Source organism: Melospiza georgiana, chromosome 17 (genome assembly GCF_028018845.1).
Source record: "Melospiza georgiana isolate bMelGeo1 chromosome 17, bMelGeo1.pri, whole genome shotgun sequence".
NCBI lineage: Eukaryota > Metazoa > Chordata > Aves > Passeriformes > Passerellidae > Melospiza > Melospiza georgiana.
Genome location: NC_080446.1, coordinates 8,122,691 through 8,138,944, shown reverse-complemented (window position 1 = coordinate 8,138,944; position 16,254 = coordinate 8,122,691). Strand labels below are relative to the sequence as shown.

Below are 16,254 nucleotides of genomic sequence, written 5' to 3'. Positions count from 1 at the left end.
CCGCCCTGCGCGGAGCGTCACCGCTGCGCGCCCGCCCCGCTCCGCCACCGCCGCTCGTTCCCCCGCCCCGCCGGCAACGTCACCGCCGGGCCCGCTTCTCCCCCCGCCGCCCCGGCCCGCTCAGCATCGCGGCCCCTGCCCTGCCCTGCCCTGCCCTGCCCTGCCCTGCCCTGCCCTGCCGCGGCCCCGTCCCCGCAGCCCCGTGCCCATCCCCGCTCCCTCCTGCTCCTGGCGCTGCCGGGCGCATGGCGGCGGGGGCGGGCGGCGCGGCCCTGGGGCGGGCGGCGCTGGCGGCGCCGCTGGTGCTGCTCTACTACGGCTTCTCCATCGGCATCACCTTCTACAACAAGTGGCTGATGAAGGTGCGGGGTGGCGGGGCGGTGCGGGGCGGCGGCGGCGGGAGGGCGGCGGCGGTGACAGCGGCTGTCGGTCCCGCAGAGCTTCCCGTTCCCGCTGCTGGTCACGCTGCTGCACCTGCTGCTCATCTTCGCTCTGGCGGCGCTCGCCCGCGCCCTGGAGCGCTGCCGCTCCGGGCGGCCGCGGGCAGCGCTGTCCTGGGCCGACTGCCTCCGCCGGGCCGCCCCCGCAGGTACGGCCGGGCACGGGAGAGGGCGGCGGAGCGGGAGCGGGACACAGCTTTGGGGCACGGCAATGTGTGAAAGATCCAGGAGAGCCACGAGGATGGTGATGGAGTGGAGGGGAAGCCCTGTGAGGAGCGGCTGAGGTCACTTGGTGTGTTCAGTATGGAGAAGTGGAGGCTTAGGGGAGAGCTTATTGTGGTCTTCAGCATCCTCACGAGAGGAAGCAGAGGGGCAGGCACTGATCTCTTCACTCTCGTAACCAGTGACAGGATCCAAGAAGACATATGAAGGTGAATCAGGGGAGGTTTAGGCTGGATATTCGGGAAAGGTTTTCACCCAGAGGGTGGTTGAGCACTAGAACAGGCTCCCCACGGGGGTGGTCATGGCACCAAGACTGAATGAGTCCAAGAAGTATTTGGACAACACTCTCAGGCACAGGGTGGGATTCTTGGGCTGTCTGTGCAGGGCCAGGAGTTGGACTCAATGATCCTGGTGGGTCCCTCCGAGCTCAGCATATTCTGTGACTCTGAGAATGCTCAGGGCTGCCTGTGGCACTCTGGCTGCTTCCAGAGCCCTTTGCCCTTTGCCCGGTGGTGTGGTCAGGGCCAATCCCCTGGCACAGGGTGAGCTGTGGGGTCCAGCCCACAGCTTCAGCCCCTGTGTTTCCCTACCAGGTGTAGATGCTACCTAAAGGTTCAGCCTGAGACACACCACCTTAGTTGCTCATTACAGAGATGTGTAAGGATAGGGAGAGGCCACACAGAATAAATCTTTCTGAAGGAGTCACTGGCACAGAGAACCTTCTGCAGTGCCTTGATGAGTTGTGTCTGCAAGTAACATTTTCTCTTTAACGCTGGTATCAAGCCATGTGTTGCATCTTTCTCAGGGTGGAGCTTGGTAGAGAATTCATCATTCATGGCACACAGAACTATCTGAGACCAAGAAGTGAAGCTCCTACTTGGAGCACAGAACTGTAACTACTGCAGTTATTTGGCTGGGTGTTGTATTGGCTCCCACAGAACAGCATCTGGTCTGTGATCTCTGGCAAGGTTTGCAGTACCTTACATAAATAGCCCCATGGTTTCTTGAAAAAAGCTTTCTCCGCATCTGCAGCAATTTGACCTTTCAGCATGGCCTGCCCTTGGATCAGTAACACTGTTTCCTGTGGTAGGAAACTTAGATAGAAGGGAGAATAGACTGTACCAAAAGCTGCACCAGGGTTAAGGCTGTGTGCAGATAATTCTTGCTTTTTCAGGCTTCCTGCAGTAGCCATCAGACTTACAAGTTATCATGTTCTGATACAGTCAAGAAAGACTTTATGCAAATCTGCAATCACTTTCAGTCACAGGGAGGGCAAGAGTTATTTCTGGCTTTTTTGTAATGCATGTTGAGCAAGTGCAATGCTGAGCCCAACTTGAGTCACAGGGAACAGGACAGAAACATGAAGAGCTGAGAATATCTGAGTTATGGTGGTTCTGAAGAACTAACTTGAGGAAAGTTTATTTTTTCCCCTGGGTCTGCTCTGCTATCTGTGGCCATGAAGCAGGGTTTGGTGGTGGGTTTGTTTCATGTCACAGAGTTTGGTTAATTTCAGGACTTTTTCATTAATTCTTTAGCTCTGTCAACTTCCTTGGATATTGGGCTGAGTAACTGGAGCTTCCTGTATGTCACTGTCTCCCTGTGAGTACAAACACACGTTCCCTGGGAGCCTCTGGTGGGGTTTGGAGAGTGCTTTGCCAGGGTCTGTTCCTTGGAGAGGTGTTTGATTAGAGGGGTCAGCATGCAGGGTCTGTGGTAGCTTGCTGGTAGTAGTGTAGAAATGGGTGATGGTTCCTAATAGTACTGTGATGGGAAGAGCTACATTGAAGGAGTCTGACAGTGTATTTTGGTCCTTACAGCTACACGATGACCAAATCCTCTGCCATTCTCTTCATCCTGCTTTTTTCACTGCTCTTCAAGCTGGAGGAGATGGTAAGAGTCCCACACAAAGCTTTAGGGAGGAGGTCAGAGCCAGGGAAACAGGCAGTGCATGTACAAAAACATGTGAGTAGAGGAATGCTGCAGTTATGTGGGTGAATCTGGAAGGAAGGAGGTGCCTGTCCCTGTTGTGTTTGCTCTCCTGCAGAGGGTGACGTTGCTGCTGGTGGTTCTGCTCATTGCTGGGGGACTCTTCATGTTCACCTACAAGTCCACACAGTTCAACGCTCAGGGCTTTGTGCTGGTGCTCTGTGCCTCCTTCCTGGGGGGCATTCGCTGGACTCTCACACAGATCCTGATGCAGAAGGCTGAACTGGGTATGTGGGGTGCCAGGAGGGGGTGGTGGTGCTGGTGGCAGGGAGGGGAATAAGCAGAGGTGATTGCCCTTGCTGCAGAAACAAAACATCTCTTGGAAGATGTTTGAAACCTTGGGCATGGTATATCTGGTGGTGGGTAATGAAGGTGGCTGGGTGTCTGCAGCAGCACAGGTGTGGGCATCACAAATAAGGTGTTTGTCTAGGAATGGTGCTAATGAAGGCTCTGGGACCTGTGTTATTCCCTGGCTTGTTGCTGCCTGCTCTGTTATTGATTCTCCTCTTTCAGGGCTCCAGAATCCCATTGATATCATGTTTCACCTGCAGCCGCTCATGTTCCTGGGGCTCCTCCCACTCTTTGCGGTGTTTGAGGGTGCGTGAGTTCATTAGAGAAAGCAGGGAGAGCTTTATAGAGTGGTTGGGAGATTGCTTAGCAGTTTGTTGGAGATAATTTACTTAGATAAGCAAACAGCTATCAACTCTGCAAAGTAATTAGAGACCAGGATTTATCTTGTGCTGGCAGAACATTTAAGAGTGCATAGAAGTAGTAACCTGCCACACTTGTGGAAGTAAGGGCTGTGAAGAACTGGCTCCACATCCTCCTCATGCTGGAATGTGAGCAGCCCACCCATTCAGTCTTACTAAGGGGAATCCTGGGAGCTGGGAATGGTATTCTGCTACTCATTGTCTTCTTCCTAGGCCTTCCTTTGTCCATATCAGAGAAGCTCTCCCGTTTCCATGAAGCAGGAATGCTGTTCTCTCTGGTAGGGAAGCTGTTCTTGGGTGGAATTCTTGCCTTTGGTCTAGGCTTTTCTGAGTTCCTCTTGGTTTCCAGAACATCTAGCCTCACCCTTTCCATTGCTGGCATTTTTAAGGTAAGGCATGGTTCCTGTGCTAATACTAGAAGGCAAGTACTGAGTCATCCCTATTGGGCTTTATGTGCTGGGAGCTTGCTTAGATCCTTAGAAACTTTTGCTTGTTCTTTTTGTTCTCCTTGCACAGGAGCTGGATGCTTTGCCTTGCAGTCTCTGCAGTGAAGTCTCTTGGTCCCTGACAGCAAAGGGCCAGAGACTAGTGGCTGTTCTATAAAAAATACCATGAATGATCAAAGTTTGTTGGAATGTGGGATAGACTAAAACACATTGCCCTCATGAACAGCAGATGGTGTGGAAGAGAGGAGGGCAAGCTCTTGCATCAGAACTGCATATGACCAAACCACTGCTTTGAGCTGTCTCTGTAGCCTAGTTTGGCACATCCTCCCCAGAGGAGTGCAGCACACATACTTTTGAGCTGAACTGTGATATATGAAATCTCTTTGATCCAGAAGTTGAAGGATTCCTCTGTAACTGAGCTATGCAGTCAGATGACTTAAAATCCCACATCCTGGTTTGACAGGTTGTTTGTTTCTAGAAACTGTTTTTAGAACTCTGCGTGCATGAAAGAATGTGCTGATAGAAATTTAGCAGCCTGACATCTTGATCTAGGCTTCAGCTGAAAAATGTACCATGCATATCTCCTCAGGTCCTGCCCTGCCACTTGTCATGTTTTTTTATTTCCACAGGAAATCTGCATTTTATTCCTGGCCACACATTTACTGGGAGACCGCCTCAGTCTCTTGAACTGGCTGGGCTTTGCTGTCTGCCTGTTGGGAATCTCCCTCCACGTTGTTCTCAAAGCCATGAATTCCAAAGGTGATTGTTTTAAGTCCCTTTCTCTTTCTCTGTAGGCTTTCTCATTGCTTCACTAGGAGCTGTGTCTGGTTCCAGCTGGTTGACAGCACTAGGTTTGGTGGGAATCCAGCAGGTTTGTCCCTGAATGGGCTGTGTGCATGCAGGTGACAAAGCACTGGAGCCACACAAAGAGGGCAGCTCTGACCCTGACCTGCAGCTGCTGCTGCGCCACCCCGAGCAGGCTGAGGAAGAGGAGGAGGTTGTTGAAACCCCACAGCAGCACTGACTGAACATGAAGCACAAAGCCACCTGCTCTGTTCTTACCTAACCTGCCTGACAGCTATCCAGGAGGAAGGTCCAAAAGTCTCGGTGACCACCCAAAGCAGAGCCAGGGCCCGCGGAGAGAATTCTGCTGTTCTGCTGCAGTGTGGATCTGTAGATGCTGCACAAGAAAAGGCAACATCCCTTTCACAGGAACTTGGAAGACAAGCCCTGGTTCAGTGGGTGTAGAATGGTGAGGGGAGACAGGGAAAAGCTATGAAAAGTCCATTAGGAGATCCTGAAAGCTGTTTACTGACAATGCAGACCATGAGCTGTAAAATGAACAGGGACATGTCTGGACTGCAGGCTGAGTGATTCAGGGATGATTTTACTGCTGTTTAGGTTTTGACTTCAAAGGAGAAGGTAGCTACACCTTCCATTTTCTTTTTTAATGTTTCTGCAAATTAGGAATTCCCATCCTGGTGGGATCACTGAATAAATCCCTAGAGTTGTCCCAGCAAGGACCTTTTGTGCCTGCGGACCTCCATGTTCTGTGTGCACAATAAGGAGAGAATTGAATGCTGGTATTTGGGACCAGTTGAAAATTATGTACATTTCCAGATGATGTAGGTTGGAGTGAAGACAGGGATGCAGGAGTACTTCTGGTGCTACAGGCCAAGAGGAGAATGAGCAGTGTCACATGAGATCTAACTTGAGCAATAAGCTTATCAGAAAGTATGTGGGGTTTTGAGAGGGGGATTTTTTGTTTTTTAAATAAACTCTTTTTCTCATTTGCTTTTGTCTGTACATTCTGTACCTATGCTTCATCAAGCAGAGGTCATTTGTCTTCTCAGCTCCTTTGCTTTTAGTCCTCCACTGACCTTGCTACTGCATGTCCATAAGGCCTGGCACACAAAACACTTGCCCAGCTATCACTGATCTCTAGAATTAGGGAGATGTTCTACAGCCTCTCATATTTATGCCAGCCAAGAGAACTTACTGTTCTGCCTTGATGCACCATATCCTAAGAGAACTTTTAGCAGTGTGGCTTTTTGTAAGACTCTTCTCTCTTTGCCCCATTTGATTGGATCAGGGAGTGCTGCAGTCCAGGAAGGGGGAATAGCAGCATTTAAGATGTCATTTTCCTTGCTGCTAAGCCTCAAGTGGTGTTGGGCAGGTGCTGGTTTTTTGCATGGCAGAATTTCCACATCTTTCAAAGTTTTGTTCAGTGGTAGCTTTTGTAGTTTTTAGAGTAGAAATACCTTGACAGAGTTTCCCAAAGGGATAACAGTACAGTCTTTCTCCTGGCAGGAGCTGGGTATTAAAGTGAACTTCTCTCATTCTGAGAGCCTGAGCCATTTTGACTAAACAGTCCTTTTGTTGATCTTACTTCTTAGTTCTCAGATATTAAGTCTTTCTTGATGACTTTAATCAAGAGCATGTCCTGTAAAAAACAGGTTCTAAAGAAAACTTTGGTTATTAGTGATCATCTTTGATCACGTTCTGGTAACTGGCTTCACAGCAGACAGCAGGTGGTGCAGCTTCCTCATGTAAAGCTGCTGAACCAGCACGTCCACACAGGCTGGCAGACCAAGGGGTTCTGTGCATCAAGGAGAATGTCTGGAGCTGAGAATGACTTGCTCTGGCCCTAGCTGTACTTTCCAATAACTGGAAAATCCAATGCTTCCAGCAGGATTCACCCTGTTTGCCCTGCCAATAGCCCCAGACACTCTGTGCTTGATGTGGGGCAGTGGCACTTCCTGCACATGAACTGGCTTCAACAGTGTCACAGCTGCTCCTTCATTTCACTTTCCACTCTCCTACAGCTGAACCTTGGGAATCCTTCTGCTGTGTAACTCCCAGACTGAGATTTCATGTCCCTGTAAATCCAAGGTAAAGGAAATTGCATTTTCAGGCTGGGATTTGCACCAGATACGGTGCTTGAAGATGAAATCCAATTGTGCTTGTGACCTGTAGGACCATGTAGTCTGTTGCTTCCAGCCTTGTTTCCTTTTTAAGACAGAGGTGATGCCCCTGAACTCCAGCTCTGTCTGGGAGCTCCTGGAACATGGCAGAGTTGTGGGCAGGCTCGGGAGGGGTGGGGTGGGACTGTGCTGCTGTAGGGCTGTGCAGCAGAGTGTTAGAACAGCACCACAGCTCTGCTGAACACTGTCCATCTTGCTTGAATGGGCACTAATAATTAATGAAAGGAGAAAGAATCTTTGCCCACCCTCTCATATAAGGAAAAAATCATACCATGCATCGAAAATGCTGGAAATGGAAAAAGATACAAAGATGAAGGACTTGGAGGAGGGAGCCAGGAGTGCTGCAGCAATGGCACAAAATAAATGAGAATGCACAATCCTGTAGTGAGTGTTAAGTACAGACTATAGGCATGGAAAAGACTGGAGTCTGCTGAGGAGGGAGGTATGGACAGGATGGTATTGGAAGCTGGGAGCGCCAGTAAATCCTCTTTGCCTCTGGAAATAGCCCTGGGTGGCTTTGCAGTGCCTTGGCCAGAGGTAGCCAAGGCCTCTTGGTGCTGCTGAAGCTGTTTGAGGCTTGGATTGAGGCAGTGGGCTCGGGGTGGGAAACCTGGGAGCCCCCAGCCGTGTGTGCAGGCACAGAGCTTTGTCTCCTGCCTTTAGGAGGTCTCCTGGTGCCACAGTGGCTGCCTGAGAGGAGTGGTGCCGCTCACTGCTTGTGCAGACCATTTTCTGACAACCCCCAAGTCAGGGGCCACTTTAGGGGACAGGGGAAGCAGCTTTCAGCACAGACAAACATTGTGTGGCACAGTTTGGCTCTGCCCCTTTCCTCAGAGGAAATGTGTGAAGGCTGAATGTCCTGGAAGAGCTCTGGAGCAGGGCAGTGCCAGGGCCACGTGTGCTGCAGCAGCGCAGGAGGATGAGCCCTGCTGTGGGGTTTGTGCTGCCCTGTCTGTGCCAGCCCCTCACCAGCACAGCCAGCCTGGCAAGGGAGGGCTGCCACTGAATATTGATGGTGTTTGAACTCATTAAGCAGCGGAAGCAAGGCTGAATGAGTCTCAGAAGTGCTGCACTCCTTCCTCAAACTCTGTTCCTGCCTGTAAGACCAGGTGTTTACATGTGTGATGATTCTGCCTCCCCACACATCCCCCTGGGAGACCTCTTTATTTGAAGAACAGATGCTTGGCTTCCTGCTAAAATTTCAGTGCCGTAAACATCCTGAGGGCAAGGAGAAAGTGTCCCTGCAGAGCCCCCTGCACTCCTCTGCTCCTGTGCCCAGCAAACAGGGTCTGTAGCACCAGTGGGCTTGCTGTGGGGAGGCAAGTCTGTCTCCAGAACACACAGGAGTGGCAGGGCAGAGCAGCAACGTGGGGCCTGGTGCCAGCAGTAGGGATGCCTCAGGATGTGCTTCGTTTCTCATTGCAGCTGAACATCTCTGTAGGATTAATTACATGGTTTGTGCTTGGTGCCTTGTGAGGTGGGGAAGGGGGAGCTCAGGGTGTAGATGGGAGGAATGCTGGTTACTGCCAGCCTGGGGCTTTAAAGGGCTCACATTCTTCTGCAGTCTCTGCAGTGGTAAATAACTGCCTCTGACTCTGGTACCCCTGCTGCTGCACTGAGGCTCTCTTGGTTTTCCTCCTTGCTGGGGTATGCAGATTTTGATGTTCACAGCCTTGGATCTCTGCAGGATTTTTCTGGGAATTCCACTTTCCATTATCCTCTTGCTACTGTTGGCACAGTACATCTGCATCAGCCTCCTTCCTTACTGCCACATCAGCCCCAGGAAGGCAAAGAAGAGCAGAGAGGTGGGGGAAAGGCAGCTGGGCAACAGAAGTGTAGAAATGGCAGAAGACAAAGAATATGAATGGTTGGAGATCACCATCACAGCATGGTTCAGGTTGGAAGGGACATTGGAGGTCATCTTGCCTGAGCCCTTGCCTCAAGCAGAGCCAGCCAGAGCTGCTGCCCAGGAATGTGTCCTGATGGCTTTGATATCTCCAAGGATGGAGACTCCACAACCTTTCTGAGCACCCTGTGCCAGTGTTCAGCCACCCTCGGGGAAAAAACTGGTTCCTGGTGTCCAGGGGGAACCTCCTGTTTCAGTTTGTGTCTGTCTCTGGGCACCACTGAAAAGGGCCTGGTTTCATCCACTTTCCACCCTCCCATCAGATATTTATTGACATTGACAGATTTCCCCTGAGCCTTCTCCAGGCTGAGGAGTCACAGCTCTGTCAGCCTTTCCCCAGATGTGAGGGGCTCCCAGGCCCTTCATAATCTTCATAGCCCGTTGCTTGTCTCTCTGCAGTGTGTCTGTGTGTCTTGTGGTGATGAGCCCAGCTCTGGGCACAGCACTCCAGGTGTGGCCTCAGCAGTGCTGCCTAAGGCAGGAATCAGCTCCCTTGACAATTCTTTACCTGGGACACCCCAGGATTTTGTTCCCTTCTTTGTGGCAAGGGCAGGCTCTTCACGCAGGTGAAGATGCAGGTGTGCAAGAACCTGTGCAGTCTAACACTGCAAGAGGTGTGCTGGGGCAGAGAGCTGTCCTACAGCACCTACAGCAGCATAAGGAGCCCCTTCCATCTCATTTTGTGCTCTCCAGCCTTGCAGAGCTGTGTAATTGCTGTATCTATCAGTGCTCCTTGCTTTAACAGGCAGTAATTGCCACCTGTGTTAAAGAGCCTGGTTTCAATTACTGCTGAATGCAGCTCAAACTCCAGAGCTGGGAGATTACAGGGGGGAGGAGCTGTCCTGCTCACGTTTACACTCTGTTTTTCCACCAGGTGCTCCTCTTTCCCCAGGGATGGAGCTTTTTTCCGTTTCTTTGCTTGTGCCTTGAATCTGCAAAGACAGCCTGGGCAGAGTGAGGCTGTGCCTCCTCTCAGGAGCACAGGGCCCAGCTCTCTTCTTCCTCGTGTGGGTGTTTCTTACAGAAACCTCTGCTGCACATCCTGCCCTGAATGGTGGGGAGGAAATCAGTGTTTGTGGGTGGTGGCGTTCCCCCAGCCCCATGCAGCAGCAATCCTGGGGGCTTTCCCATTCCCTGCCCTCAGCTGCTCCTCTCTGTCTCTGTTTTCCAGTGCATCAGCACTCCCTTGTGTGCTGGCCCTGCCCCCTCCTGCTGCCATTCATCATTTCTGATCCAATAAATTACAGTGCCGTGAAAACGCACAGGGAATTGTTTTCTGTGTTATAGAGCCATGAGCCCTTAAATTTCCATTTGTGCAGTGCTTGATGAATGGACAGCTGTGGCTGGTGCTGGAGCCATGGGGAGTGATGGGAGAGCTCTGCCGACAGCCAGGGCTCCCTCCTGCAGCCTCGGTACAGGAAAGCTCATGGGTTATGAGGCAATGCCTGTCTGGGTATTCCAGCAAAGCTGCTCGGTTCATCACTGGGGCCAAGGGAGGGGTTTGGAGAGGCTAAATCAGACCATTCAGGCTTTGTTCCCACCCTGTGCTGGGGGTTTTATCATGGCTGGGCGGGATGCCAGGGTAAAAAATTGTGCTGTAGAAGCAGGACTGGGAGCCTGGGGACATCAGCTCCCTGAAGGATATGTCAGAGAGTGAGCAGGAGCCTGATCTCAGGAAATGGGGATAAATGGAGAAACCTGGCACAGTGTGAGGGCAGTGGGACAAGGAGGAGGGCTGGGATAGCTGGTACAGATGCAGGTCTGGCTACAGGCATGTGGAGAAAGGCTGTGCTGGCATTCCAGGAATGCTGTGGCTTAGTGGCTTCCCAGTGACAGAAGAGGTTATGCTTGATGCTGGAAGTCGGCATCTGTGCTGCTGTTGTCTTTCTCCTCTCCAGTGACCTGGAGGCTGCACCTGGGCCACAATGAAAATGGCGCATGAGGGGCATGGCCACCACTGCATAGTTTGCTTCCCTTTTTCTCTAAGTGGCTCTTCTCCTCCAAATGTGACTTTAAATCAGTCTTGAAGCACTTTGGACCTGTCTAATGGTTTTGACACTGGATGTAAAGTTAGCTGCATGACTCGTGCCTCAGTTGAGTCTGAGTCCTGCCTTAAGCAATAACAAATCCCTGATCTGAGCTGCTCTGCCTGCACTGCTGATGCATGTCATGTTCTTCTCCTCTTCCCTGTCTCTTCAGGCTGCAGGCCACTGGGAAGAGCCCAGGAGAGGCCTCCAGCTCTGTGCAACTGCTCCAGGGCTACAGCACAGCAGTCATTCCCCTGCCCTGTGATCCAGCACTTGCATAAGTGGCAGGAGAAGGCACAGAAGGAGTTAATCAGTGCTGGAAAAATTGGTATTTAATCCATTGCTGTCCCTTCTAGCAAACCTAGATGTGAAAATGCCTCCCTGTTGGAAACAGCGCCTCTCAAAAATGGAAATGCAGGATGGCTGGGGATTAGGGTGCCTATCACTGGAAATGGGTTTCTTATCATCTCTCTGAGCTGAATTGGTGGGACAGCCTCTGAAAATTGAATTGCCTTTCCTGTTTTGGTCTGTGCCATTGCATCCCTCCTGTGCTCCAGCTTTGCACCCACCTTCCCAGCTTCTGGCCTGCCTTGTCCCTGTGCCCAGCAGAGCAGGGGCTGCCCTGAGGGGCTCTGTGGCTGTGGAGAGGGATGTCCCAGCTGCAAGGTGGGCAGGACTGTGAAGAGTCACCCTTTGGATTCTCAAGGCCAGGAGGATGAAGTATAGTCCCTCTTTCCAAGCTTCTCTCTCACCATGCAAGGGCAGTGGTGGCCTGGCTGAGCATGGTTTGGTGTGAAATGATCAGAGGACATCAGGCTCTGCTGGAAATAAGAGCTGGTGCTGAGGAGCTGGATCCAGGATGGATGACAGGCAGAGAAGATGAGGGAGCTGTAAGAAATCCAGGAGGGACCATGTGGAGCACATCAGAGCAGGAATGAGTGTGATTTTATGACTGTGGGCAGCCTGAGCTGTGATGGTGTTCACAGGGGTCTTACAGTGAAGGAGGGGACGAGAATGTTGACTCCATGTTCAGAAGGCTTGATTTATTATTTTATGATATACATTACATTAAAACTATACTAAAAAGAATAGAAGGAAAAGTTTCATCTCAGGCTAGCTAAGCTAAGAATAGAAAGGAATGAATAAAAAAAAGGTTTGTGTCTCGGACAGAGAGTCCAAGCTAACTGGGCTGGAATTGGCCATTAATTACAACCATCCAACATGGGCCAATCACAGATGCACCTGTTGCATTCCACAGCAGCAGATAACCATTGTTTACATTTTGTTCCTGAAGCCTCTCAGCTTCTCAGGAAGAAAAGTCCTAAGAAAGGATTTTTAATGAAAAGATGTCTGCGGCACTGAGCCCTGGTCTGTGCCATGCCAGGAGGAGGCATCTCTGCCACCAGCACTCAGGCTCTGTTCTGGGATGGCCAAGGAGGCTCTTCCAGCTCCTCCTCACAATCTCTGCACACCACAGCCACCAGCCAGCCTGTCCCCAGATCTGTCCCCACAAAACTTTGGGGGCTCAGTGCTCCTCTGGCCCATCATGGCTGAGGCTGAAAGCTGATCAAACCCTTTCTCATGGTGCAAACTGCAGGCCCCAGCCCGGGTGTGCCCAAGTGTGCCGGGGTGATGTCCAGGCACAGTGCAGGGAGTCATTAAAAGCTCTTTTTCCAGTATTTAGTTTGGGAATAATTATCTCTTACTGAGCTGTATTTTACCATAGGTTGCAGTGCCTAATTTCATCCTTGTCTCTGTCGTAGTATGTTTGGGTTTTTTTGAGGAATTTCCCATCCTCTGTTAGAATTAAATGTGAGCCACAGGCACAAGAGCTGCTGAGTGTCCACCTGTCTATGGCTTTTCAATTCACCAGCCTGCAATCATGCTGCTCCAACACACAGTTGGTGCCCTTGATGCTTTGTCTGCCAGAACACATTGAGTTTGAAAGTAAAAATTATTTAGAACTAATTGGGGAATTTTTTTATACTCTAACACAGCTACCATCCACAGTTAATGGAATCTGCAGCAGATCTCTGTCTCAGAACAGCCCCTCTGCACTGAGCTGGAACACATAAAGCAGTGCTGGCTGTCAGGGCAAAGCACTCACCACAGGCCTGGCTCCTTTTGGAAGAAAAGGCTGTGCTCAGCTTGCAGAGCCTTGCTGTCTGCCCTCAGAAAGAGAAGAAGTCCTCTCTTCTTGCTAAGGTGCTGTTCTCACCCTCTGCTGAAGGACTGGCTCAAACTGCTGACAAATAATGGCAAAAAGATTACCTTTAATCATACAGGTGCCTCCTTTGTGCTGAGGGATGTAGCCCCACATTTCTCTTCACAGAGAAAAGCAAGGCACAGTTCTTCCCAAGAATATTCTTATCTCATTTGCTGTGCCTGTGTTTGTGCCAAAGCAGAATGCAACATGGAGATTGTTTACCCAAAGTTAGGATGTTTTGTTTCCTTGGGCTGTCAGGGCCAGGTGTGTGTGTGGGTCAGGACTGTTGGGTGACAGTCACAGATTCTGGGCAGTGTGAGAGTTGTATGCAGAGTTCAGTGCTTGGCAGGTTCAGTTTCAGATTTATAGAATAATATAGTATAATAAAGTAATTAATTAGCCTTCTGATATGCATGGAGTTCTCCTCATCATTCCTCCCACGTCGGGGCCTTCTCAGAGCAGCTGCACAGGGACAGCTGGGGTCAGGTCCAGCACCATGAGAGGAGTGAGGAGCCTTCATCCCTGCAGCAAGGAAATCATGGCCAAAGGCTTTAAGCAGTTTGAGGCCCTGTTCCAGAGCCCATTCCTGGAGGGGAATGCAGCTTTGCTTGCTGGTCCCCAGCTGCACCCACCCCTGTGTGGGAGAACACCCTGGTTTGTTAGTGTGACACAGGCCCAGCCTGCAGTGGTGGCCTGCAAAGGAGGGACAGGGATGGGGACAGAGCAGTGGCAGGCACAGGACAGCCCTTAATGCAATTTAACAAGGTTTCCTTGCTGCCAGCCCCACATGCACTGGAAGGGGCTGCCCAGGGAAGTGATGGAGTCTCCATCCCTGGAAGCACTCAGGAACTGACTCAATGTGGGTATGGTTTAGTTGATGTGGTGGCTTTTGGCCAAAGCTTGGACTTGATGTTGTAGGTTTTCCCCAACCTTAGTGATTTCATGATTCTACACTTCTTCAGAGCCTCAATCCTGTCCCTGGGCAATGGACCCAGGGAGTTATCCCAGGTGTATTTTGCAAGGGGGTTGTTTCCCCAGCTCTTGATCCACCTCTGTCACAGACATCTTTTATGGAAAATCCTTTCCTTAGGATTTTTCCTCCTGAGAAGCTGAGAGGTCTCAGGAACAAAATGTAAACAATGGTTATCTGCTGCTGTGGAATGCAACAGGTGCATCTGGGATTGGCCCATGTTGGATGGTTGTAATTAATGGCCAATCACAGTCAGCTGGCTCGGACTCTCTGGTCAGTCACAAGCCTTTGTTATCATTCTTTCCTTTTCTATTATTAGCCAGCCTTCTGATTAAATCCTTTCTTCTATTCTTTTAGTATAGTTTTAATATAATATATATCATAAAATAATAAATCAAGCCTTCTGAGTCAGATCCTCATCTCTTCCCTCATCCTCAGACCCCTGTGACCACCACCACACACCTCCACTCAGTGTGGGCCAGCCCAGAGCTGTGTCACCTGCCCATGTGAAGGGTCACCAGCTGGGCACAGTGCCCTGTGGGGCCATCACAGACTCCTGGCCATGTGTCATGAATGGCCATGTTTTTAACAGTTTGTCCAAAGCAACTTACTATTTCATTTTGGGTTAAAACTGATAAATCAAGGTGACTTTGGGGAGAGAAATAATTCCTTTTGCAGGATTTGCATAATCCTGGCTGGTGATATGATAATGGTGTTTGTTAAAGACAGAACACAATGAATTAATACTGTTAAGTTGCTGCTGCAAAATGCAAAGCAGGTAATTTACAGGGGGTGCTAGCAGGAGTGTGAGCACAGCAGTGGGAGCACCAAGCCCAGAGGGCTCCTTGCCTCAGGTCCTGCAGGGCCTGGCACAGAGTGAGCGACAGGTACCCCCTGCACTCTGCTTGGTGGCTAAAGGCTGAGCTTGGCTTCCCCAGGGGAGGATTTGCTCTTTCAGTCCCTTTTCCCACTGTCTCTGTGAGACTGGGACCTGCTTTGCCCCCTGGATCATTCTGGAGAGCCAGGCATGCAGAGCCACTCTCTGCTGGAGCTGAGGGTGACAAGTGTCCTGCTGGCTCTGAAGGGCTCTCTGGGCACAGAAATGCTCTGGGAAGGAGAGGGGCCCCTGCACTGGCCTTGGTGCCACCCTGGCCACCCCCAGGAGGCTCTGGAGGCCTCTCATCCTCCCACAGCAAAGATGGAGCCCCTGGGGTGGGTACAGCAGCCTGAGCACTCCCACCTTGCTCGGGTGCTGCAGGCAGAGTGAGGATGAGGAGGCACAGGAGGAGGGATGGGTTTGGGAGGGGCGCAGGGGTCTCTCACTGGTGCTGCACTTCCAGAGCCATCCTTGCTGCCAGACCCCTCTGGAATCCTAATGCACTGTTTATCTCTGCAGCTCCACAGCTCTGAGAGAGAGAGGGAGATGCTGTGCAGGAGCCAGAGCAGGATTTCGGGCTAATTGGATTCTGTCTCCGTGCCTTCCCATGTAGGCAGGACTGGGATTAGTGCAGTGTTTCTGAGGGATGGAGGGGAGCAAGGATGACCTGTGTGGGGATTTCCTCCTGCAGCAAAGGTTTTGAACAGGCCATCTGGGTGGCAGGGCCCAAAGCAGTGTGTCCCCACCATCCAAATCTCTTCTGTCCTTCCTAAACCTTTGAGCAAGGTGCAGTTCCCTTCCCAGAGCAGGAAACAGCACAAATACCTCCTGAGTCTGAGCCAGCCCCACATGGGATTGGTCGTTCCTGCTGACTCCTTGTCAGAAATGGAAATCAAAGCACCAGTGGCTGCTGTGCCCCACCAGCACCTGCCTGGCTTTGCTTCCCTTTCCCTGCCCACCTCCATCCCCAGGCCTGGCTGCTGCCTGGGAGCAGAGCACACTGGAACCTTCTCCCGTGCTGCTTGCTGTGTTTCAGAGGCTGTCAGGGCAGGATGCACTCATTAGCACAGATTTATTCCTGTATAAACATTTCATTCCTTTAATTGCATGGCAGTGATGCCGCCGGCAGCAGCAGAGCGCCAGGTGTGAGCCCACAGCCAGGACACGTGTGACACTGCCACCCTGGGAGCTGTGACACACACCGAGGGACAGTTGGTACACGTGTGACACTGCCACCCCTGGGAGCTGTGACACACACTGAGGGACAGTTGGGACATGTGGGACACTGCCACCCCTGGGAGCTGTGACACACACCAAGGGACAGTTGGGACACGTGTGACACTGCCACCCCTGGAACACTGCCACCCTGGGACACTGCCACTCCTGGGACCTGTGACACACACCGAGGGACAGTTGGTACACATGTGACACTGCCACCCCTGGGCACTGCCACCCCTGGGCAGTGCCACCGCTGTGACAC

The 16,254-nt window shown here is 51.4% G+C and overlaps 1 protein-coding gene across 1 annotated transcript; it reads left to right on the top strand.

The window, feature by feature from the left end:
- The first annotated feature begins 245 nt into the window (after window positions 1-245).
- Window positions 246-5,598, top strand: SLC35C2 (solute carrier family 35 member C2). Its single transcript, XM_058036477.1, has 9 exons — window positions 246-362; window positions 439-589; window positions 2,198-2,261; window positions 2,480-2,552; window positions 2,707-2,875; window positions 3,162-3,245; window positions 3,572-3,747; window positions 4,434-4,563; window positions 4,707-5,598. Exons 1-9 carry the CDS (start codon window positions 246-248, stop codon window positions 4,826-4,828), a joined length of 1,086 nt encoding a protein of 361 aa, XP_057892460.1. The 3' UTR covers window positions 4,829-5,598.
- Window positions 5,599-16,254: the final 10,656 nt, after the last annotated feature.